At 40.0% G+C, this 25283-nt stretch overlaps 1 protein-coding gene across 2 annotated transcripts in view; it reads right to left on the reverse strand.

Moving 5' to 3' along the window:
* KCMF1 (potassium channel modulatory factor 1) overlaps positions 1-25283 on the reverse strand; it is a 99481-nt gene that overhangs the window by 12051 nt on the left and 62147 nt on the right. For both annotated transcript variants that reach the window (XM_088469371.1, XM_088469373.1), the window contains exons 3-5: positions 20808-20947; positions 10468-10569; positions 8167-8341 (exon numbers count right to left, since the gene is read on the reverse strand). In XM_088469371.1, coding sequence (XP_088325497.1) covers positions 8167-8341; positions 10468-10569; positions 20808-20947 — 417 coding nt within the window. The remainder of the gene's footprint in view (positions 1-8166; positions 8342-10467; positions 10570-20807; positions 20948-25283) is intronic.

Here is a 25283-nt window from a genome sequence, read left to right on the forward strand (position 1 = left end):
GAAAGGACGATGGTCCAGAACCAGAAGGAGCAGCGGCCGACGGGAGACAAGCAGATTTGGCTGCCGCCAGCGTGGCCACAATCTTATCCAGATCCGGACCGAAGAGAACTTCTCCGGTAAACGGCAACGCTTCCAGACCTTTCTTGGAATCTGCGTCCGCCTTCCAGGATCGCAGCCACAAGGTGCGACGAGCAGCTACCGTTGCTGAAGACATTCTAGACACCAGAGTACTAATGTCTAGAGCCGCCTCGCTGATGTAGGTGGCTGAATCACGGAGATTGCCAATCAACTCCGCCTGTTCGGCCGGACAGTCGGATTCAAAAGAAGCCTCTAATGAATCCGCCCAGCGCTCCATCGCTCTGGCAACCAAGCAAATGGCCATAGCCGGCCATGCTGCCCCCCCTGCAAGGGAATAAGCGGACTTCAGGCAGATTTCTACCTTGCGGTCCGTAGCATCCTTAAGGGAGGACATGGATGGCATCGGCAATGTGGCACTACGGACAAGACGGGTCACGTGAGAATCCACCTGTGGAGGGGATTCCCACTTAGCAAAATAATTATCCGCGAACGGATAAGCCACCGCCAGGCGTCTCTGCGGCTGGTATCTTTTGCCAGGTTGTTTCCACGCCTCCTCTAAATGGTCCACCAACTGACCCGAAAGAGGAAAGACTGTGGCATCGCCCTTCACATCTTTGAAAAAGGCATACTTAGATTTAGCCGCTGGGGGAACTTCGTCCTCAATCACCAAGGCTGTGCGGACCGCCCGAATAAGTCCAGGAATATATACTTTGGACTTAGCATCAGCGTCCTTAGTATGGAGAGGTTCCTGATCGTAAGGATCCAGAATCTCCCCATCATCAGACGTCCCTTCGTCATCCTCATAAGGAGCGGACAGAGACGCCACCGGCCTTTTATGAGGCCGCATCACAGACTCCCCTTGCAACACATCCGACAAGTGCTGTACAGAACTCGTCAGGGAGTTAACCCACGCTGGCTCCTGAGAACCCGGGAGCGGGGAAATAGGGAGACTGTGGGGTACCACCAATTGTCGTGGGAACCCCTGCATGGGTGACGACACCACAGACTGCTGGGACAAACCCATCGGAGTAAACGCGGGCTGCGGAGCTAACTGGCCCACTAAAGCTGTTAACGCCTGAGCGAAACAAGCCCAGGGCGGCTCCTGTACCGGTGCTGTAACCGTAATAGGCCGCGCCATGGACAAACACTGCCGGCAAAGGCCCTCCGCGCTACCCTCCCCCTCCGCTAACGGTACTTTGCACGTGGTACACTGTAGCCGGAGGGGAAAATCACTTTCAGACATGATGGCACCACGTATGTGACCTCTCTCACCAATTAAGTATTAAATAGGCGAGAGACCACCCTGCAGCACCGCACTGCAAGGGCTTTAGCAGAAAGAACAGGGACAGTAATAAAGCTGACAGTTTTGAGAAGATAAAGTTACAGGCAGCAGCGCTAGCACAGTCACATACAATGCAGAGAAATAACAATTCCTGCACTAACAGCGCTGATCACTCAACTACACAGACACAGGGCCTGGTAGGACACAGCGCTGCATACACAGACCTGAGCCACAGCGGAGGAGAGGTATGCGGGGGGACCCAGACCACGATGCTTCCTTCCAGGCTTCCAGCAGCGTTCACCATGCGTTGCAGAGAAGATGGCCGCCAAGGAGCAGAGAGAAGCTGGCCTGGGGGAGGAGCGCTAACACAGGACCAGTCAGCACAGTGCAGAGAGGGCTGTGTGCAGCGGGGGAGGCGCCGGCTGTGAGACAGGGAAGGCGCGCTCCCCTGGCATGCATTTAACCCCTGGGACGCCGCAGCGCTACCGCTCTGCTGCGGTCCGCTGTCCCAGGGGGTAGTGGAAAGCGCTGGTTCAGTACCTGGCTCCACGCTGCAGCCAGTCCCCAGGGAGCCCCCTGCCTGGGGACTTAGAACCATGTGACCAGCGGGGACCCACCGCGGGACCCCGCTGCTTACCTTTGTCCCCCTTGGATCCGGCCATGGTCCGGAACATCTGGGGTCACCGCTAGCTGTGACCCCAGATGCTCACCAGCATCCCCGGATCGGTAACGGCGTTCTGGTACCGGCGGGGGTGTAGGGAAGACAGCATGGACGTCAGGACTGACTGTCCATGCTGTACATCCAGATGTGCAGCCACAGCTGCACTGAAGAAAGCTTCAGGGGCTCTTCTAGCCCCCACTCCGACAGGTGCACCCGACGCCGGCCGGGCACCAAACTAAACTGAGGTGCCTTGGCCCGGCGGCGGGGTATAGGAGGGGGACCTAGTGCATCCTGGGAGGCTGAAAGCTTAACTCTTTGGTGCCCTGCGACTGACGTCACACCTATACCCCAAGGTATCCTGTGGAACCCTATGGACTTCGTAGAAATAGAGATAACAAGGGTAAGTTCTTACCATATCTCTTATTATATGCTATTTGCTTTGGGACATCCCCAAGGTATCCTGTGGATACCCTATGGACCCTGAAGTAGAAACAATGATTTTATATAGTTACAATCATAATATTAAGAAAGGTCTCACAATATGTGACATGCCAGTGATGATACAAAATAGTGGGGAATTCAATTAGCCGCAATATGCCGCTTTTTTGCAAAATATGACTAATCGTATGAATTTGTACTTATCTCGCTATCCTAATAGCCGCAGTTTTCGCTGGTGCATATACGCTCCATGGCATAAAGTCGTGTAAAGTTTTCACCACCTTCTGAGCATGTGAAAAGGTGGGGAAAATCCCTATTTCGAGGTAAAAATGTCAGGACATGCTACAGGACCACTGGGACACCCTCCTTAATGACTAATTAGGCCAAAATATATATTTTAACTAGCTTAATTTGAGGTGAAAGTGCAGTAAAATAGGGTAATTGATATGGGACAGTTATATGGGGGTGCTGTATGAATGGGACAGGTGTTTATAAGATTGCAGGTGGGTTTTAGAGGTGTATTTTGAAGGTTTTTTAAAGTGAATTCAAATGAGACAAATATGCTTATAGGCATTTTTATGCACCCCCAATTGAAATAGAACATTGATTTTGCCAAAAACACTTGCTATCATTTGGCTATTTTAGAAATATGTATAAAAATGGCATTTGCCATAATTTAAGAACCCCAAATTCTTTTAGTAGGGCCACTAATAAACTTCTATATTGTTATCCTATATCACTGTCTTTTTTGGGGGTACAGAAAGATTTCCCCATTTTCATCTATATCACAAGTAAAAGCAGGAAGAATTTTCACGTGAATTCTGCTTCACGACTTAAGGGATTGAATAGTGTGAAAAACGGGTGCACGCATATACGCGATAAACTGAATTCACATGTAATGGGTGCAAAAAATTACCGCATTATCACACCCAATTGAATTCCCCTCCTTAATGTCTGTGTATTTTCGTACACGATGCAAATATATACAGTTTGTAGTTCTTATAATAATGATGTGGGTTCAGCGCTCTTTATAGTTTTAATGTGGCTCCCTACTGGGACCAGTAGCTGAGGCAGTGGTGAATGGAGATAGGACAAGGCAGTGGCGTATCAGGACCTGTGGCTGCCACCTGACCACATTCTCTGCTTAACGCAGGGAGGTCACAGTCAGAGATCATTCAATCATGGCAGGAGAAGGAGAGCTCCCTCAGCATTCTAGGTCCTGCTTGGCTTCCAGCAGCATCAGTAAGTAGTGAAGAGTCGATTATCCTAGATCTGTCTTCTGTTTTTTCAAGAGACCATAGTGATTAATATCTCAAGCTATTATTCAAAGCCACCCCTGTAACTAGGCAGGAGATGCAGGTTATACAAATTATCAAAATAATAATCATGCAGAATTTGAAGACTTTTTACACTGAAATGTGACTTGTTTACAAAACAAGTGGGTTTGACAGCGACAGGCTGCATTATTTTTTATGTAGTGCCCAGTTACAAAATTTTAAAAAGGATTATAACTATAGCAAATAATATATTTTTCCTTTGCAGACAAAAAATAAATTATATCTGTTCTTTGAGCTTTCTCCCAGCAAACCCAGAGTTAATGGAATACTAATTAATCTGAAAGACCTCGCCTCAGTTTTAGGATATCAAATTAGCATCTGAGTGTTACAATCGCCAAGAAATATAAATTTTAGGGAGTCAATTCAATTAGGCGTGACGCCCGCAAATTAGTGTGGTTATATGCTGCACTCACGATACCGGTGGACTCAAGGATTGTTGTTTGCAGCCCTATAGGGCTGCATACAAAAATCCATGTCCGAGCAAGATTGGGCTACAAGGGTGGCGAGATTGGCTGCTGTTTGTACGCTGTTGCAATGGCACTCGTCCCCCTCACATGTAATTGAATTGACCCTCTATTGTTCTTTAATCCCTAACTACCCATTTTAAAATGGGAACAAATTTAATTTTAGCATACCTATGTCAATAGGCCATACAGCTACAGGTCTGTGCATTTCGCAGCAATATACCCTTAAGATGTACTTATAGAATTTAAAAGAAGTTGTGACTCAGTGAAAATACACAAAAACAGTAGTCTTATTCAGCGATGAAAAAAAAATTTCGGGAAAGTTTACATACTTTATATTTCAGAGTTTGGAAAAATTGGTTGTTATCTAAATCTAAAATATAATAAGTGTCAGTGTTATTCTAAATAAACTATATGCCTCTTACAAAGATAATTAGTGCTTTAACATGATAACCTTATTATAAACTTCACTAGCAACTTTCTGCATGCTAAGATAGGCCACATTAACTCATTGAATGCTGGTGTGTTGACTGTTAACGAACATAGCGCATTGTATCAGTGAGCGCCTTTGTGTAACTAAGTTTGGTGTCCTATTGCCCTTAGACCATAAGTGGTGGCAAAAGTAGGTGTGTAGGGATGCCAGGAACGGTTTTTGTGAAGTCAGCTAAGCTGTAGCCTATAGGTAGTGGAGAGCAACATTGAGCTGATTACTTAAGAAGCCTTTTCAGTAACACCAACGTCAGGCATAGGCTGGCGACGCATGTCCCTAACAACTGGTTCTTAGCAGGGAGATATTTTTAGTAGAAAATAAAGATTTGTCATTCATGCCTTCTCTGACATACAGCAATGGATTTTCCTGTGCAAACAAAAATAAAAGATGAAAAAGTATTTTAATAGGTACTGTTCTATCATTTCAAACTTAAGATGAAGAGCAATGTTGAAAGGATTTTATGAATCACAGTCTTAACGATAATTGAGCCATTTCAGTTTCATAAGTCCAGACAGGAAAAAAAAAAGGTTCCTCAGTATATTGAAGATAAAAAAAAAAAAAACTTGGACAGGACTATCATTGGTACAGGTGAGGGTACCACTTGAACTGGCCTTTGTGGTGACTTAAGTGCTTGCTTTTGAGAGATTTGAAGAAACATTTACAAAATCAGTCAAAATGAGTCACTAAAATAGTACTGTATTTGGACAATCTAATAAAACAACAAAAACATTAAAACAAGAGGAAAGTTTGCATACTGTCTATCAAGTTTTGCAGGGTGCAGGTTTAAAAATGAACACTAATGAGGTTCAGTTGATGAAAATACAAGGAATACCCCTTTTCAGATATAAGCCCTGGGAAATTGCTGGATCTATCAACCCGGCAAATTACTGCATCTCATTAGGACCCTGATAAAGTGCAGTGTTGTGGACCCAGGACATGCATTCACACACAGCAAAAACCCTGGTCGATGAGTTTTTACGTGCAAAAACCCAGGTCTGTGTGTGAAAGGGGTAGAAGATTCCTAAGTGCAAGTTACTCAGCTGCTTGCATGAGTTCCATTTCTGAGACTAGTTAATTTTTCTTGGAAAATTGAGAACTTTAGAAGAATTGTAAAAATTGATCTCCTGAAAAAAAAACAATCACTGATCAAAATTTGACCAGCTTTAAACAGAGAATGGGGCAAGCTATCTTGCTAATTAGTCCTAATAGAGCAAAACCCTTCTATATTTAGGTTAATGTGAGGTAAAAGTCTATTCCAGCAGTATTACTGGGGAGAATGCCACTAAAGATGGACACTGTAGAAATAAACTCAATCATATAGGAATCACTTCCAGGGCGCCTTGCTGCAGCTGAAAAATGCTATGCCCGAAACAAACAAACTCTAGCTGTCAAATGGGCAGTCATGCAAGTAGAGATGTGTCATCCTATATCTATCCTCAATACTCCACACAGCGCGACATGCCTTGCGTGAGAAAGCTCTTGGTCCTGTACAACTCATGAAACCATTGGGTTTTTTTTTTTTTTTTTTTTACTGAAAATGTGACTAGAACACACCAGGAAACTGTGCTGAAAATTTGATATGTGACCCTTGTATATCTTTGTGTGACAGTCTGTAAAAGGAACTTGGCATGGAAAAAAAACTGCATCGTAGCACTTCATATGCTGATTCAGACTCTGTCGCACATTGATATACAAGTGTCTCATATCAAATTGATCAGCACAGACTCCTGGGGCTTCCTAATTGCATCGCATTGTGACTAAGACGCATTTTAGGCAAATAAAGATGCAAAAAAGCCGCCTGGCACTAGCAGAGTCTCACGGGACCTGCTGCGATGAGGGGCTGTTTGGCGCGACTGCAGCAAAAATGTGTGAGGACACACATGTACAACACATTATCAGGTTTGAACAATTGATTTTATACAGCACACTATCATATAGAATGTCTAAGCTGACAGAGTGGTCTAACGTGCAGCTATCACTGGATTTCAGTCCTATACAGAAGTTTCCCAAACTCCACCTTTAGTCCAGGTTTTAAAGATAACCATTGGCTTGAGTCCAGATTGTTAATTAGTACTACTGTCAGTTGGATTTAAGTCACCTGTGCTCAAGCATGGAAATCCTTAAAACCTGGCTTCTAATGACAGAGTTTGGAAACCTCTGATATAGGGGGATTGCTGTTTAAGCCATAGGTATATCAAAGCTAATCCAAACTAAAGTTTTTAATTTCTGACATTATTGAAACACATGAAGAAAGTTCCTTGCAGTTAGACAATATTGTGCTACCAAATGAGGTAGGATATTAAAATAAAAAAATTTCAGTTGATGCTGTTAAGGTGTTATATGCAGATAACTGTTATGGCTGGTACACACTAGATATGTCGTTCGATCCGGCTTGATCGGACGACATATAGGGCACATCGTCTAATGTGTACCCTCAATGTCACAGGTCATGCATGCAGGTCCGACGGGCAACAGTCAGTGGGAGCCATGCTGCCGAATGCAATATGGCCCCCACTGCTGCACCGTTGCTCCCGACATCGGAAAGTGTATGCACTTGTCGATGCCGGGACCCCCGCCGGATCCCGTCGCATGATAGGTCGGCTGGGTACACATCATTAAATGTGTACCCAACTTTAGACTTATAGTGAAGTTAAATTTCAATACTAAGGTCACAGGAAGGTGGATCAGTTACTCAGCAAAAGGTTTCACATACATTTGTTCCCCCAAGAAACAGACTTCAATTAATTAAATTACCAAAGCCTTTTAAATTAGCAACAGGAAGATACCGCTTAGTTTTCCCTTATGAAGTCGCTATTACGACACTGACCACTCAGGTAATTGAGAGATGCATGGATAAAGTATTGCAAAGCACAAAAACAGCAGAAGTTCTGATTAAATTAGGCTCTTCTGTACTTATTGAATTTCTAGGAAAAGAGACTACTAAGGATAGCAAGCACCATTTATTTAAGCTTGGTTTATCTGTTAAGAAGTTATATTGCCTTTTTGATAATTTCCGTGTTCTAGTAGATTAGCAATGTGACTTCAAATGCTATATTTCAGGCATTATCTGAAAATTAATGGGAAGCTGTATGCCAAATAATAAGAAACGTCAAACAACTACATTGATCTGGATTCCCTTGAACATCTAGTCTTCACTCCTTCAAATGTCACCTTTACAGATGTTCTCACAAGCTTGTCTCCATCACCAATACTTCCCAAAATGGATAAAAGGGGGAGTGGAACTGGTATTATAGTTTATTATTTTGAAGGTCATTTAGTGCCATGGTTGCAAATCAATGTATGAAAAAAGTTAATTATGTGTACGGTGACCAATGTGAAAGATCCTTAAAGACACCGGTGGGTCAGAGGTTTAGGGATCTGTGATTTTTCAGTCTGATCTGGTGCCGATAACTTACCAGCTATTGGATCCATGGCTTCCCTATTGCTTGGTGAGTACGAGCTCTGTGAGGAAGAAAGCCCTCCAGTGGAACTGCTAGTAAAGTGCATGTTTGATCTGCGTGCTCGTGGCCCACCCAAGCCTCTGCCAGGGTGAAACATCCTTCGTACGTGCCGAACTCCACTGGATTCATCATAAGCAACAGTTAAGGCGAAAAGGAATTTTCAAAAAAATATTTACTTTGCATGACATTTAAACGAGATACATACTTGGAATGACAAAATAGAAAAACTGCTATGGAATCTAAAGTATTTAGGCATTGCTACAAAATCCAACTAAATATATCACACATAATTATCGGTTTATATTTTATACTGCTGCAGAACACAAAATACTTATCCTATATTAGTATATTACCCTAAAGAAAGACACTATGCAAAATTATGTTTTGATTCCCTAGAACTTAAAAAGGTGATGCGTACTTAATATTTCCACACCTCCCCACAACCTCCCTATCTTCACAGACATAGGGACCCCTGCTGTCTTGGAAATACTTTCCCCTGCCTACATTTAAAGGGCCCCATACTTCAGCTATGGAGGGTTGCGATCAGTTGGAGAATTGTTGAAATTCTACAAGTTAAAAAACCCTGATTTGCTGTTCACGACCCTTGTCGGAGTGGGGCATGAAGGGCCCACCAGGGAATGCAGTGGAAGGGGCCCAAGCTTAAGGGGTGTGGTCAGCCAGAGGAGGAGTGGCCAGTTATTAGGGAAGACATGCACAGCAAAGGGCCTCTTTACAAAAGGGTGTGTCAGGACAACCCACTTCGATTGGCAGGAGGGCTAATCTGGGTGTAATTTCCATAGAAACAATTCAAGCATCTAAGTTCATCCATTATATTGCTCCACCACTAAAGGAGGGGATGGAGCCCTCAGGCAGAGGGGTCCACCAGGGATTTCCCCTGTGGGCCAGGCCAACCTTGCTCACGATCATATTTTGATCGTGAACAGCAAATCAGTGAAATCCAAAATGTTGTTTTTCACTGATGCCCCGGACTCGGGCATCTGGGGATCCAGGAATTGCGGCAATTTGGCGCTAGTGTATGAGGACCTCTCCATGAACTTGGAAAATGGAGGAAAGCAGTGTCTTTTTAATCATAACCGCCTATAAGATGTTTGCTTTCATTTTTTAAATTACACTTCTAAAATGAAAACGAGATTATGTTTGGGTGCTAAAACTAACATGTTAGTTCTCATAACTGTTCTCAAGTATCTCCACATTGAGCCGAATAGACAGGCTTCTGCAACCGCAGGGGTGCAATACAAAATTTTGATAGCTGTAGGTATATGCTGTCTTAACAAATTTAGAAATATTCATGGAAAGTACTCTAAAAATGTTAGGATTAGTTCAATTGCTTCTAATTTGCCACCATTCTTGCTATAGAGAATCCAAATAGCTTGATTGCATACATCACATAATCTACCCTCTACTTGAATTGCCGTATACACTCGAGTATAAGCCGACCCGAATATAAGCCGAGGTATCTACTTTTACCCCCAAAAACTGGGAAAACTTATTGACTCGAGTATAAGCCTAGTGTGGGAAATGGCAGCACCTGGTAGTGCCCCCAGTAGTAATTCCCCCTGGTTGTGCCCCCAGTAGTAATCCCTCCTGGTAGTGCACCCAGTGGTAATCCCTCCTTTCAGTGCCTCCAGTGGTAATCCCCCCTTTCAGTGCCCCCAGTAGTAATCCCTCCTGGTAGTGCCCCCAGTAGTGATCCCTCCTGGTAGTGCAGCCAGTAGTAATCCCCCCTTTCAGTGCCTCCAGTTGTAATCCCCCCTGGTAGTACCCCCAGTGGTAATCACCCCTTATAGTGCCCCCTGTAGTAATCCCCCCCTGGTAGTGCCCCCAGCAGTAATCCCCCCCTGGTAGTTCCCCCAGTGGTAATCCCCCCTGTAGTAATCGCCCCCTGTAGTAATCGCCCCCTGGTAGTGCCCCCTGTAGTAATCGCCCCCTGGTAGTGCCCCCTGTAGTAATCGCCCCCTGGTAGTGCCCCCTGTAGTAATCGCCCCCTGGTAGTGCCCCCTGTAGTCCCCCCCGTCCGGTCAGCGCTACACTTCACTCGAGTATAAGCCGAGGGGGTACTTTTTCAGCACAAAAAATGTGCTGAAAAACTCGGCTTATACTCGAGTATATACGGTGCTCAATTCATAAAGTTACCATGTAGTGCAATTATTTTCGACATTCAGTATTTATAGAAATCTATGCTCCATTCGCTTGAAGTGCAAAAATGTAAAAGTGCTGTTTAAAGTTAAAGGATATTAGATCCCTGGGAGCTCTGTGTTCAAGTGTAAGATGGGCAGCAAAATCATCTGTGACATGATTTGGATCTCCCCCTGGTAATGCTGCACATATTGGACAAATCTGTAAAGAAACAAACATATTAAAAACTATGCCTTTCAGGTAAAAATACAGACAATATGACAGAGCGAGACTAAAATATAACATCAGGTAATAATTTCTGCACAGTTTGCACTTAATAATTTACAGTTGATGAGAATACAGAGGGGCTCTTTGTTGACAGGTTTCCATAGATATTCTACCAAACTGGAACCACAATACAAACCTGTTGCATAGTAACCAGCAGTGATGGTTCATACTCGTTCTAATAATAGTGAACTCTTAAGGTTATAAAAACGCATATTAATCTATATTAGATAATTTTGAAAGCATTCATTCATGTATGCAAGCTTATGGCAGATATCCCGATTGCAAAAAAAAAAAAAAAAAATTGCAGAGAAATAGGTTAGTCTTAAAAGGACCATTAAACTAAAATGGAAGAAAAGACTAACTAGTAACATTAACAAAATGTGTAATCACAATAATAAACAAACAAAATAAAAAAAAACACATACTTCTCTATGCAGCTTTGGTGCGGGGGCCGAGCACCACTCATCATCTACATTGACAGACACCAAAAAAAAAATGACGATCAGTATTGGGAAGTGACGTTGCCACGTGTATGTGATGATAAAAGAAAAAAGTCCTATTTGAAACTAGGTACTCTCACGAAATCCAATGTCTGGTGAGTAGTGTGATCACAAGACAATGTTATCCACTACAGAACAGAAAAATAATGAAGGCCAGGGATGGGCACAGGGGCAACTATGTTTGAAAGAGGCAGCTGTTTTTTGGATGGGAGGCTGAAATAATAAACAAGGTATAACATTTGTATGGGTGCTATATAAAAAGTTAGTGATTGAATGTGATAAACACTAAAGACAAGAAATGTGTCCAACACCGGACTGAGAAAACACTCAGCAGAGATGGAGTAAACACAGGCAGTGTGTTGTGCATCTGAAAAGCAACTTTTTACATGAACACAAGTTACCGAAAACAAATCAGTTTTAGTAAGAACTAAAATGCCTAGATAGATCCCTGAAGAACACTAATTTGGAGGGGTGAAAATATAAAATAGGAAGCCTCCATTTGTAAATGCAGAAACTCCACTCCCCTAAATGAAAGGACAATGCTGACGCTGCAGCTCCAAGACGCCTTGTGCCTCTGAAATCTCAAAAAACAGCAACAACAGACACTAAGAAAACTGGCACCATGTGCAGCTTTTGTGTGGTCCGATTAGCAAGCACCTCAGCTCTTGCAACTGACAATCACCAAGCGCAATCATATGACAGCTAAAAAAGCAGAAGAATTTTTCCTTACCCGTAATGATCACCCACTTAAGAGTATTGGGCGATATTAGGTGGGAAGTAGGGATAAACATCAATGCCCAGCATCAAATGGTTTGCTGGGCTTCAGACATCTAATCAAAACCATCCGATGGCACAACCATTAATGGTTATACTGTGCGCATGCACAGGTACATTCAGCGCACATTAGCTGAGCTGCAGACACCACTTTCGGGTGTTCACAACTGCATAGAAGCTGTCAGCCATCGAAAAGCTGCATCTGATGGCTGCCAACCATCGAATATCCTCAATTTGGTGGGAAAAGTAATTCCATTGAATCTGGAACATCAATGGTTTATAACCATTGGCTTCCGTTGTCCTTCCACAGCAGATTTAGCACATACCGGACCGTGAGTACCAGATGGAATTCAATCCAGGACATCATTGCACAGTCAAGGACGGATACCAGAAAGTAGCTGTTAAGACACATTGCTGGTAAAGCACCAATATTCTTTAAATTGTTTATGGGTTACAGCGAGACACCCTGTATATTTAGCCATACTCATTCAGGACATTATATAAAAAGAAGAACAATCTAAACTACTATATACACTCATGTTCTATTAGAAGTAATACAGGATCCAACACTGCAAGGAGTATTCTGTGTTTTAAAATAGGAACAAGCACATACAGGGAGCATAATATCGATGCATTTCCTACAGAAGCTTTTAAAGGAATGGTAAAGACAATGTGGAATTATTCATCGGCTCAAAAGTGCCATTCTGGGACGGCACATTGCAGAAGTGCACAGGGAAACTTGCAATGTCGGCACTACTTTAAGAGGCGATGTCTGGCAGCACATCGCATGAAATTGAATTCCCCCACTATGAACTTTAAACGTACATGTCACTAATCACAAGTGACTGAAAAATAAAGGACTATTTCAGAACAAGAATGTGTTTCATATGCAAAAATATGTTTATAAATTGTGAAACTCTGCATGAATAATATACAGTTGGATTAACAGATTGTAACTTCTATGTGCAGTATATCATCGCCTACACACAAGTATGAGTGTCCTGACTAGGGTGTGCCTAAATACTTTTTCATTGTACATTTCTATTTTTACACATGGGCTGGGCACCTCAATAATAATAGGTACCAAAGTGTACCACTAAGACAGGCTGGTGATTCTTTTCTATTGTATAAAATGTCTAAATATTGTATTAGTGGTGAATTGTTTTCTTTGTTTTGTTTTATTTGAATTTGAGGGTTACATTCATTAATTATATTTTTAAAAGTTAGGAATTTTCAGATATATTGTCAGCAATTCCCAACCATTCTTCAGGACATACAGGTTGAGTCTCCCATATCCAAATATTCCAAAATACGGGAATTTTTCTTAGCATGACAGATCGTGAAACCTTTGTTTTTTGATGGTTCAATGTGCAAAAACTTTGTTTAAAGCACAACATTATTAAAAATAAAGTATGAAATTACTTTCAGCCTTTGTGTATAAGGGGTATATGAAAAAAATAAATTTCTTGTATGTACACAAACTCTGTTTGAGCCACAAAATTATTGAAAAGATTGTATAAAATTACCTGCAGGCTGTGTATATAAGGTGTATATTAAACAAATACATTCTTTGTTTAGATTTGGGTCCCATCCCAAGAGATTTAATTATGATATGCAAATATTCCAAATTACGGAATATTCTGATATCCAAAATAACCCTGGTCCCAAGCATTTTGGATATCGGAGACTCAACCTGTATTAACATGTCATGATATCAAACTGGAAGTGTTACAAGAATTTATAAGTGACAGGCAAAGAATCTTAAAATAATTTTGTGATACACAGTTGGGATTATTTGTGACCTAATTATAATTTTAAATTAACCAATTAAGTTGATTATTAGAAACCCTAAATGAGTAACAGTTATTCACAATTCTGGCTTTAAGGAGATAATAAAAATAATAATCATAATAATGATGGTGTCAAATTGCTGTATCACAGAAATACTGATTCGGTGTGTCATAATATGAAAACATTTTGGGGAACACTGATGTAAAAGGTAGTTACAGGTTGAGTCTCCCATATACAAAATGCTTGGGACCAGAGGTATTTTTGATATCGGAATATACCGTATTTTGGAATATTTGTATACCATAACAAAATATATTGGGAAGTAGGACCCAAATTTAAACAATATGAATTTGTGGGTTTTTTTTTTTTTTTGGGGGGGGGGGGGGGTTGCATTAAAGGTTTTTATTTAGATCAACAAAAAACACATCCACAGTATTCCGCAAAATAAAAATATCATACAACTTATAATATATCACGAATGAAACACAACAAAAACACAATAAAGTCTGGAACAGAACATAAGCGGAGGACAAGAAAGAAGAAATCGGTGAAGGGGGGGGGGAATGAGAGAGGAACCACCCGAGATATTATCATAAAAACTAATTAAGAAATGAGGCAAGTCAACAAGTCCCACTGATATGACCTTAATAGGAGGGAGAATCTTTAAACAGGAACCAAAGCCCCCATAACGGTATGTCACTGAACTCTCTATATCTAGTAGCTCCAGACATCATAAGATTATCCATAGATCTAAAGAAATCCAATCTGGAGAACCACTCCGCTATGGTTGGGGGGTTTGAAGATCTCCAGTGGACTGGAATTACAACCTTGGCAGCACCATTAAGGTGTTTCATGATCGATTTTTTTAAAGGAAGACACAGGACCATCTATCTTATTAAGGAGCCAGAAATCAAATTCTGGGCTAACGTCTACAATCTCTTTAGATATAGCGATCACAGAGTTCCCAAAGGAGCGTAAAAAAGCACATTCCCACCTTATATGGAGAAGTAAATACTTATACAACAGCTGAAGCGCATCTCCAACATGTAGCGGAAACACTAGGGTACATTTTAGCAAGAACTGAGGGGCATCTGTACCAGCGGGCAAGAACTTTAAACGGAGTCTCCACTACTGATTAGATAACAGAGCAGGACTTAGTGGTCTGAAAGATCTTATCCCAATCCTTAGGGTTTATGAATTTATGTTTTATATACATCTTATACACAGAGAGCCTTAAGGTAATTTTATACAAACATTTTTAATAATTTTGTGTTTTAAAGTCTGTGTACATTGAATCATCAAAAAGCAAAGGTTTCACTATCTCAGTCATGCTAAAAAAAAGTCCCGTATTTCGGAATATTTGGATATGGGAGACTCAACCTGTATAACCTGAAGAATGGTTGGGAATTGCTGACAATATATCTGAAAATGTAAGGGTTACATTTATTAATTTAATTTAATGAATGTAACCCTCAAAACTTGGATATGGGAGACTCAACCTGTACTTTAATGCTGGCCATACACTAGCACAATTTCGAGACAATTGGCCGATTTTCGACTAGTCGTATGATGGATCTTGTGAATATCGTGTATTTTTTATAGTAGGATACAATCCGATGCGCGCTCCCACAGCTCCTAAATCGGATCACATGATCAGATGTGCAGCCCATATTGTCCATCGTATCGTGTGCAGATCGTACCGTAAATTTAGTGCATGCGATGCATCGTGCGTCCATTCATGTCATTTCATTTACCAGATGAGCGCGTGAGGCACACGATCAATCATAGTACAGATAGTGTGTAAAGAAAAACACCAAATCGGACCACCGGGACTGCCAGGGAGCTCCGGGGAATCATGAGGTGAATCATATTGTATGCTGGTCGTGCAGTTGTATGGCCTACATTATTTTGGATTCCTAATGCAATGAAATCTCCTCAGGACCTCAATTACAGTTAGCAGTAATTCCAGCTAAAGGGTGTAGATTTGCACCTGGATAATCATGGCTTTAGTGATGATGTGCCAACATTTGCTACTAACAATAGTGATGTCTCTTGGTATTTAGATGCAATAATGTGGATGTATTATGTTGTTAATAATGAGAATGATGTCACTAACTATTGGGGGAGTGGTCTTTTGATTATACACATGGGTATAATATATATATATATATATATATATATATATATATATATACATACACACACACACACATATATATATATATATATATTCACATATATATATATATATATATACACACACACACACACACACACACACACACACACACACACACACACACACATACATAGTGCCTTGCAAAATTATTCACCCCCCTTGGCATTTTACTTTTTTTGTTACATTAGAACCTGGTATGTATTTATTTTTTTAAATCTGAATCTTATGTGATGGATCTGCACAAAACAGTCTAACAGTGAAATGAGAGGAAAAAATTGTCATGTGCATACGTAATCACCCCCTATGCTATGAAGCCCCTCAAAAGTTCTGGTGCGACCAATTACCTTCAGAAGTCACATAATTAGTGAAATGAAGTCCACCTGTGTGGAATCGAAGTGTCACATGATCTGTCAGTATAAACACACCTTTTCTGAAAAGCCCCAGAGGCATCACACCATGAAGACCAAGGAGCTCTCCAAACAAGTCAGGGACAAAGTTGTTGAGAAGTACAATTCTGGGTTGGGTTGTAAAAAAAATATCCAAATCTTCCGGAGCGCCATCAAATCCATCATCATCAAATGGAAAGAACATGGTACCACAACAAACCTGCCAAAAGAGGGCCGTCCACCAAAACTCACAGACCGGGCAAGGAGGGCATTAATCAGAGAGGCAGCACAGAGACCAATGGTAACCTTGAAGGGGCTGCAGAGTTCCACAGCACAGACTGGTGTATCTATACATGTGACCACAATAAGCCGTACACTCCATAGAGCTGGGCTTTATGGAAGAGTGGCCAGAAAAAAGCCATTACTTAGTGATAAAAATAAGAAGACACGATTTGAGTTTGCCAAAAGGCATGTGGGCAATTCCCCAAATGTATGGAGGAAGGTGCTCTGGTCAGATGAGACTTAAATTGAACTTTTCGGCCACCAAGGAAAACGCTATGTCTGGCGCAAACTCAACACATCCCATCACCCCAAGAACACCATCCCCACAGTGAAACATGGTGGTGGCAGCATCATGCTGTGGGGATGTTTTTCAGCAGCAGGGACTGGGAAACTGATTCGAGTCGAAGGAAAGATGGATGGTGCTAAATACAGGGATATTTTTGAGCAAAACCTGTTTCAGTCTGCCTGTGATTTGAGATTGGGATGGAGGTTCACCTTCCAGCAGGACAATGACCAGGAGCATACATACAGTACCAGTCAAAACTTTGGACCCACCTTCTCACTCAATGGTTTTTGCTTATTTAAATAATTTTCAACATAGTAGTTTTGATGTCTTCAGTATTAATCTATGAAAGAACACATATGGAATTATGTCGTAAACAAAAAAGTGTTAAACCAAAATATGTTTTATATTTTAGATTCCTCAAAGTAGCCCCCTTTTGCTTGGATGACAGCTTTGCACACTCTTGGCATTCTCTCAATCAGCTTCATGAGGTAGTCTCCTGGAATGGTTTTCCAACAGTCTTTTGAAGGAGTTCCCAGAGGTGGTGAGCACTTGTTGGCTGCTTTTCCTTCACTCTGCGGTTCAACTCATCCCAAACCAGCTCAATTGGGCTTAGGTCGGGTGATTGAGTGCTGCGTCAGATGACCTGGCCTCCACAATCACTTTCCTTCTCGGTCAAGTAGCCCTTACATAGCCTGCAGGTGTGTTTGGGGTCATTGTCTTGTTGAAAAACAAATGATGGTCCCAGTAAGCGCAAACCAGATGGCATGGCGCTGTAGAATGCTGTGGTAGCCATGCTGGTTAAGTGTGTCTTGAATTTTGAATAAATCACCAACAGTGTCACCAGCAAAGCACCCCCCACACCATAAGCACCCCCACACAATCACACCTCCTCCATGCTTCACAGGGGGAACTACACATGCAGAAACCATCCGCTCACCTTCTCTGCGTCTCACAAAGACATGGCGGCTGGAATCAAAAATCTCACATTTGGACTCATCAGACCAAAGTACAGATTTCCACTTGTCTAATGTCCACTCCTTGTGTTTCTTGGCCCAAACAATTCTCTTCTTCTTGGTGTTCATCCTCAGTAGTGGCTTCTTCGCAGCAATACGACCATGAAGGCAGGGGCGTTTCTAGAGAGGAGGGGGCCCATGTGCAGTCTCCGACACGTGCCCCCTCCTCTCCGCCCGGCGGCGCACTGAGCCAGTTAGACTTTGGGCAATAGAGTGTGGCCAGAGTCTATAATAAATGCACAGGTCACCGGGAAAATGGCCGCGGCGGCCATTTTCCCTGTACTGCGCATGCGCAGGGAAAATGGCCACCACGACCATTTTCCAGTCGTTTTACAGCGCCGGACCCCGTGCCGACGTAGGACTCTGGACAGGTAAGTGCAGGGTGCGCGGTGCGGGGCCCCCCTGGACCCAGGGGCCAGTGTTCCCCGCATACCCTGCACCCATTATAGATATGCCCCTGCATGAAGGCCTGATTCCACGCAGTCTCCTTTGAACAGTTAATGTTGAGATTTGTCTGCTACTTGAACTCTGTGAAGACTATGTGGTCTCTAATCTGAGGTGCTGTTAAGTAGCGGTTTCTGAGGCTAGTAACTCTAATGAATTTATCCTCTGCAGCAGAGGTAACTCTTGGTCTTCCTTTCCTGGGGCGGTCCTCATGAGAGCCAGTTTCATCATAGCGCTTGATGGTTTTTGCAACTGCACTTGAGGGAAAATTTCAGGAACTTTGAATGCATCCCATCGACTGACCTTCATGTCTTAAAGTAATGATGGACTGTCATTTCTCTTTACAGAGTTGAGTGGTTGGTGCCATAATGTGGATTACAACAGTAGTCAAATAGTGGTGTCCACTGTGTACTAACCCTACCTCTGCACAACACAACTGATGGACTCAAACACATTAAAAAGGCAAGTAATTCCACAGATTGAATCTTGACAAGGTACACCTGTTAATTCAAAACAATTCCAGGAGACTACCTCATGAAGCTGATTGAGAGAATGCCAAGAGTGTGCAAAGCTGTCATAGTAAAAGGGGGCTACTTTGAGGAATCTAAACTATAAAGCTGCATACACACACACGCGCGATTCAGTAAACGATTTAGTTCATTTTTTCAAGGGAAAAATGAACGAAAATAGTTTACTAAAATTGTTCATTTACTTAACGATTTTTTTTTTAACTACAAATGATTTTTGCATATTCCCTGACTGAAAATCGTTGAGTTGGTCAGTCTGACTAATCTACAAACGTGAACGCGCATGAACAATAATCGTTCATCGTTTTAACTCAGAAAGTGAACGATTTTTTCAACGATTGAACGATATCATTATCGATACTCGTTCAAAAAATCGTGTGTATGCACCTTTGAACATATTTTGATTTGTTTAACACTTTTTTGTTTACAACATAATTCCGTGTTCTTTCATAGTTTTGATGTCTTCAGTATTAATCTACTATATTGGAAATAATTTAAAATAAACAAAAACCATTGAATGAGATGGCGTGTCCAAACTTTTGACTGGTCCAGTATGTATATATAAATATATTGTGTGTATATATATATATATATATATATATATATATATATATATATATATACACACACATATATATATATATATATATATATATATATATATATATACATACATACACACACACACAGACAGGTGCATAAATATTGGGACATTGACAGAGTTTTCAGATTTTGGCCTCTATTCTCCACCACAATGGCTTTGAAATTAAACAAACAAGATGTGCTGTAGCTGCAGACTTCCAGATTTAATTTGAGGGTAATTACATCCAAATCAGGTGAACGGTGTAGGATTTACAACAGTTTCTATATGTGCCTCCCACTTTTTAAAGGGACAAAAGTAATGGGACAAACTAAACAATCCCAAATCGAACTTTCACTTTTTAATACTTTGTTGCAAATCCTTTGCAGGTAATTACAGCCTGAAGTCTGGAACGCATAGACATCACCATGCGTTCTTATTGCAGGTTCTTATTGGACCTCCCACTCAAAGCAATTATCAATAACTGCCACAACTAAGTAGCAGTACACCTTGAAAATAGTGCTACAATACTTTTTTTTAAACAAACTGTGCATATTTAAAAATATACAGGTTCTACGTGTGTTTGGTCAAAAATGGGATATAGTTTATATCCCAGCTGTTGGTGCTCAGAAAGTCGACGCCAGAATCCCAACGGTAAGTATTGGGGTTACGGGGAGGGTTAGGCTGCAAAGGGGTATGGTTAGGTTCAGGCTGCAGAGGGGAAGGAGGGGATTTAGGTTTAGGATTAGGGTACTTACCGATAGGTGTCAGTATCCTAACAATCTTGGGATGCCTGCGTTGGGATTCTGAGCACCGGCATCCCGTAACCAACCCCATAAAAATATGTATTTAGTAAATATCGCTTAAAAAGTCAGGAGTATTTTGTGTCCTGTAATTGCAAAGTAAATACTGTAACTATAAGATTGTAGATCCCTTCAAGAAGTGGTTCCCAAACTTTTTCATGTCATAACACTTGTGCTATGACGTTCAGATAAATAAAACCAGAATCTTGTAACAAAAAGAAAATCTAAGGTAAAATCGCACTTATTCATTTTAATTTCATATTAAATAATTCACTATATACCTATAATTTCTATTTTTTGTATAAAACTATTCCCACATAATTCCAAAAATATTGTAATACTTTACATTCATCCCAGCAAAATTACACAAATGTGCCCAAAAAAGGTGTATGGAAATTATTTCCCTCTAAATTCAGTCAAAATAGGATATATCCACACACACACAAAAAAAAGTTTGCCAACTCCTCTGGAAAAGCATTTTTATTATATATATAAAAAAAAAAGACGTTTATTAGGTCTATTTACATATTTGTTACTATTTATACTAAATAGCAGTAGGAAATATTCATGCTCTGGTCACTTTTAATATGTTACTGTATGTACTTACCACTTCTGTTGAGGTCTCTGCATGCTCTGAAGTAACATGCTCTTGTAGCGAGGTCTCCGTATAACCCATTTTACCACAATAAGGACAAGTAAAAGACTGTGGCTGCTCTACAGAGAAAGCTTCCCCACCATAATATAAATCTGTGAAGTAAAAATAACACATTCTCAGTTACAGGAACTGAAATTAACAGATTATAAACTTGTACCATCGTTATTGTACCAAGATATCTAATTTTTCAATTTGCACAATTTCAGATCATTAACCTGAATTAGGGTCAATAACCATTTTTAAATTTATATAAAGAAAAGTTAATTTGGGAGAGGCATAAACATATACTAATAGTAAAAAGGAGTTAACACAGCAGTATAGGACAGTAATGGTCATTAGAAAACCAGCGGATGCAGAAAGCTTTGCATAAAAGGCAGGAATAATTTTCTATGTAAAGATAATAGAAAACTTTTTTGGTGGTTATCCTTTATTAAAATTGTCAACATACATGGACATTATGGAGCAGGTTCAATTCTGTGCAATGTCAAGTCACGATGTAAGGCTAGACAGTAGCGTACATTACAGTAGCCAAACATCGACAATTTTTCAGCACAACTCTATGGGCTGCAAGGCAAAAATCAGTGATGTTGGTGGTCAAAGAATTTAATTGCCCCCTATATAGTAACAAGTACATGCACAAGATAATCTCAAGCGACGCATAGTGAAAGTGAGGAAAATAATACCCCTATATAATACAAAAAAAAGCACCTATAAAAGCTTGGTTTTTAAAAAAAGAAAAGCAAGATTATCAGGTGTTCTTGTGACATTTATAGAACAAAAAATAACTTAACTATTTGCTGAAAATACATTCCTTGAAAATAAGGCCACTATTGCAACACCATTTTTAGACAGCAGTTTACACTGAATCTTTTAATGCTAGCAAAATGGGAATCTCATTAAACAAACTAGAAAATTAACAATAAAAAAAAGCATATTACAACTATTATATATATATATATATATATATATATATATATATAAAAAAAAATGACATACTAGGGTTTACTGCCTCATGCATCACCTTCAAATTTAAAATAAACACCCCATATAATAAATGATTATATTTGTGAAAGCTAGTGTATTACAGTTTTGGGTATATTAATGGACTTGCAGTGCAACAGAGTATACGTTGGTTGAAGCAAAACCATGAAAAAGTATTTTTTCCTCCAAGTTCATCTATTTCTCCCTCATATTATGGATTTAAAAGAAAATACTTGTTTACATTGTACGGTTTTTCTCATTCAGTGTTTGTAACCAACCAAGGCCCATATTCAATTAGTTTCGCGTACGCGATAAAGTTTTGCATGCCGGACTTTTCGCCTACGTTGCGTATTCGCCCTATTCAATTCCAAAAGACGCGAAAATGGAGACACGCGAAGTCAGTACAGGTGAAAAGTGGTGTCAGAATCGGAGAAATCAGCCTAAACCCCAATTCACTGATTGTTTATATTACCACCCAAATAAATGATCATGTTTTAACAGCTTTCAATTTAAATACATTCTCAATTTATAATGCAATGCACCCTTATATGTTAAGGTCTCCAAGGTATAGGGCAGTTGTTAAAGCCAATTTATCTAAAGGCCCCCATACATCAGAGATCGATTGCAGCAATCATGCAATTTGCAATCGATTGTGTATAAAAATCTTTACCTTTTTCAATCGATTGTGTCATCTCTGCAATCAGCAATCGATTGAAAAAGGGAAAGATTTTTATACACAATCGATTGCAAATTGCATGATTGCTGCAATCAATCTCTGATGTATGGGGGCCTTAAGAAATAAAATAAAAACACTGCCAAGGTTATGTAACAAGCCCCAAAAAATGTTCAACATTTTTATTTTTGACTGCAAAATCAGAAGTTTTCACGCGGTCAACATATCAACAATAATTATGTTGATAATCAGGAGATAGGTGGGACCATGTCGGCAGCACTAGGTTAAAAATGCAGCCAAGGTTAAAATCAGGGTTGGAAAAAAAGCAGTTTTAAAATTTTTTTGCATTACTGTTTAAATGGAAAAAAAAAAAAAAAAAGATTCCTGCTATGTATTAGAAACCTTGATCAATCACGTTTTAATGCTTTCTAACACTAACAAACCAAAGTTATTAGGGTTTGATATGATATTTTTGACATCTTTCAATAAAACCAATTTTAGACTAAACATAATTAAAACATGCAAAATAACTTTTCAGAAAAACACACTAACACAAAATAAGGAGTTGAGCATTAGAACTGGAAATGTCACTGGCATTAAACTTTTTGAATAAAAACACTAGTTTAGAGACCTTTTTTGAGTTCCCAGTCTGTTTAGAAGCTTCAAATGAACTAAACCAAAAAAAGAAAAAATTCTTTCTACACTAGCTGAAGATGCTTGAGCAGTCTAAGTTTTTTTCAATTGCGCTTTTTTTTCTCGATCTTCATTCATAAGATACTTGTGACACCACAGAGACTTGTTTTTCTTTCTAGCACTCATCTCAATATGACTGAAGGTTTTGAATTGAAATACAAAGGTAAACATGGAGATTAAACCATGAGGTGTTTCTCTGTGTACTGACTGTTTTAGGTGTCGGTGTTGACTTTTTAAGATTGAGAATTTTAGCTGTGTTTTTTTTCCTGCCCTTATGGGATTGATGGGGGAGAAGTCTTAGCTTGATGCAAGGCAGATTTAGCACCTCTCTTATCTGGTTCATCCTCCCTATATCTTTGTAGGGTGTGTGATTTACTGCATTGGTTCAGTTTACTCAGATAAAGACCACAAGCATTAAGAATGTGGAATAATACCAGTCATGGTGTTGTGCCTGTAGTTACAGCATCATTTTTTTTAAATAAAGTGATTGCTGAAATAACTTATGTATTCCATAAGTACTTTAAATATAAGATACTTGTTTTTTTGTATGCACTTCATAGTGCTTTGTACATGTTCTACATGGGTTTTCATGATTAATAAAAAGGTTTGACAAAACATTAACAAAAAAATATATAAGATCCCAACTTAAAATTCATGAATGACAATCTTAAAGCACCAAATCTATTTTTAAAAGTTTGAGTCTGTGACCTTGTTAGGTTGACATGCTTAAACATAGCCAGGTGGTATATATGAAATTAAAGCCTTTTCTGTCTGAACAAATTATTATTTTTTTTTATATCTCAATCACGTCCTGATAACATTAGGTTTTTGTATGCTCACTTTATGTAGTTCTGACGTTGTGCGCACTTGTAGAAAAGTATTCTTAATGCACTGCTTTGCCATTTTTGGAAATCACCCTGTTTTGTGACATAACATAGGGAGCCACATAGTTTATCCAGGCATTTATAAAATGTTTAGTTTTAATTAGACAGTTAATTTAGCTTGAAATCTCATCAGGGATGTTTATACCACAGAGGGGTTTATCATTCCTTTTCAGTATTCAAAGGATGAACACAATTGACACATTTTGTTTATTGGATTGGACTCCATATTTGGAAGGTTTCATTTCTTGATCATAAATTTTATTATTTGCAAAAACATTTAGCTTTCTGAACTAATCTTCATTGGTACCCTGTAAGCTGTTCCAGATGCTAGTGGTAGGAGCCTGGGAGAAGCGGTTCCAGATGCTGGTTGTAGGAGCCTGGTGGTGGCAAGTTGCCCATTGACAATGCAATGAAAAAGTCAGTAACAGGTGGGTATTTTTCTGTCACAGGGAATATCTAGAGTTAGCCCACTCAGGTTTCCCACGTACAACAAATATGTGACATGTCTATAACAGCATTCTTACAAGAATTAAGGATGCCCATTTCAAGGGATGGCAGGATCAAAATTTCCTTCTCTGGATACCATTAGAACAAGTATTTTGGCTTGCTCCTCTGCTTAAATGAGATCGATATAGATAGATAGATAGATAGATAGATAGATAGATAGATAGATAGATAGATAGATAGATAGATAGATAGAGAGGAATATATATTATACAGGGTGGCCATAATTAAACGTTCCTTATTTTGAGCCATCTGTAGCATGATCTAACAATCAGAATGTCATCAAATTTAGTAGGGAAACTAATTAGGACATGTGAAGCAGGATTCAGACAAAAAAAATGAGTGCAAAAAGTCAACAGTAGGGGGAATATGGTGCTGTACAGTGTGAAAAACACCTGAAAATTAATAAACAAACGAACAAGACTAAACTGTATTAAACTACCTTTATTGTGTTATACTAATAACACAAATCATTTGTCCACTTTCACACTGTACATCACCATAATCCCCCTTATCTTCACGTAATCCTGCTTCCCATGACCCAATTAGTCTCCCTACCATATTTGGGGACATTCTGGAGAGATTAAACTAGAGACTGCTCTGATTAGGGGAAGATTAATTATGGCCACCAAATGAATGAGAGTATATGTATATATATATATATATATATATATATATATATATATATATATA

This window comes from Taudactylus pleione, unplaced genomic scaffold (assembly GCF_031769625.1).
Source record: "Taudactylus pleione unplaced genomic scaffold, aTauple2 ptg000091l, whole genome shotgun sequence".
Classification (NCBI taxonomy): domain Eukaryota; kingdom Metazoa; phylum Chordata; class Amphibia; order Anura; family Myobatrachidae; genus Taudactylus; species Taudactylus pleione.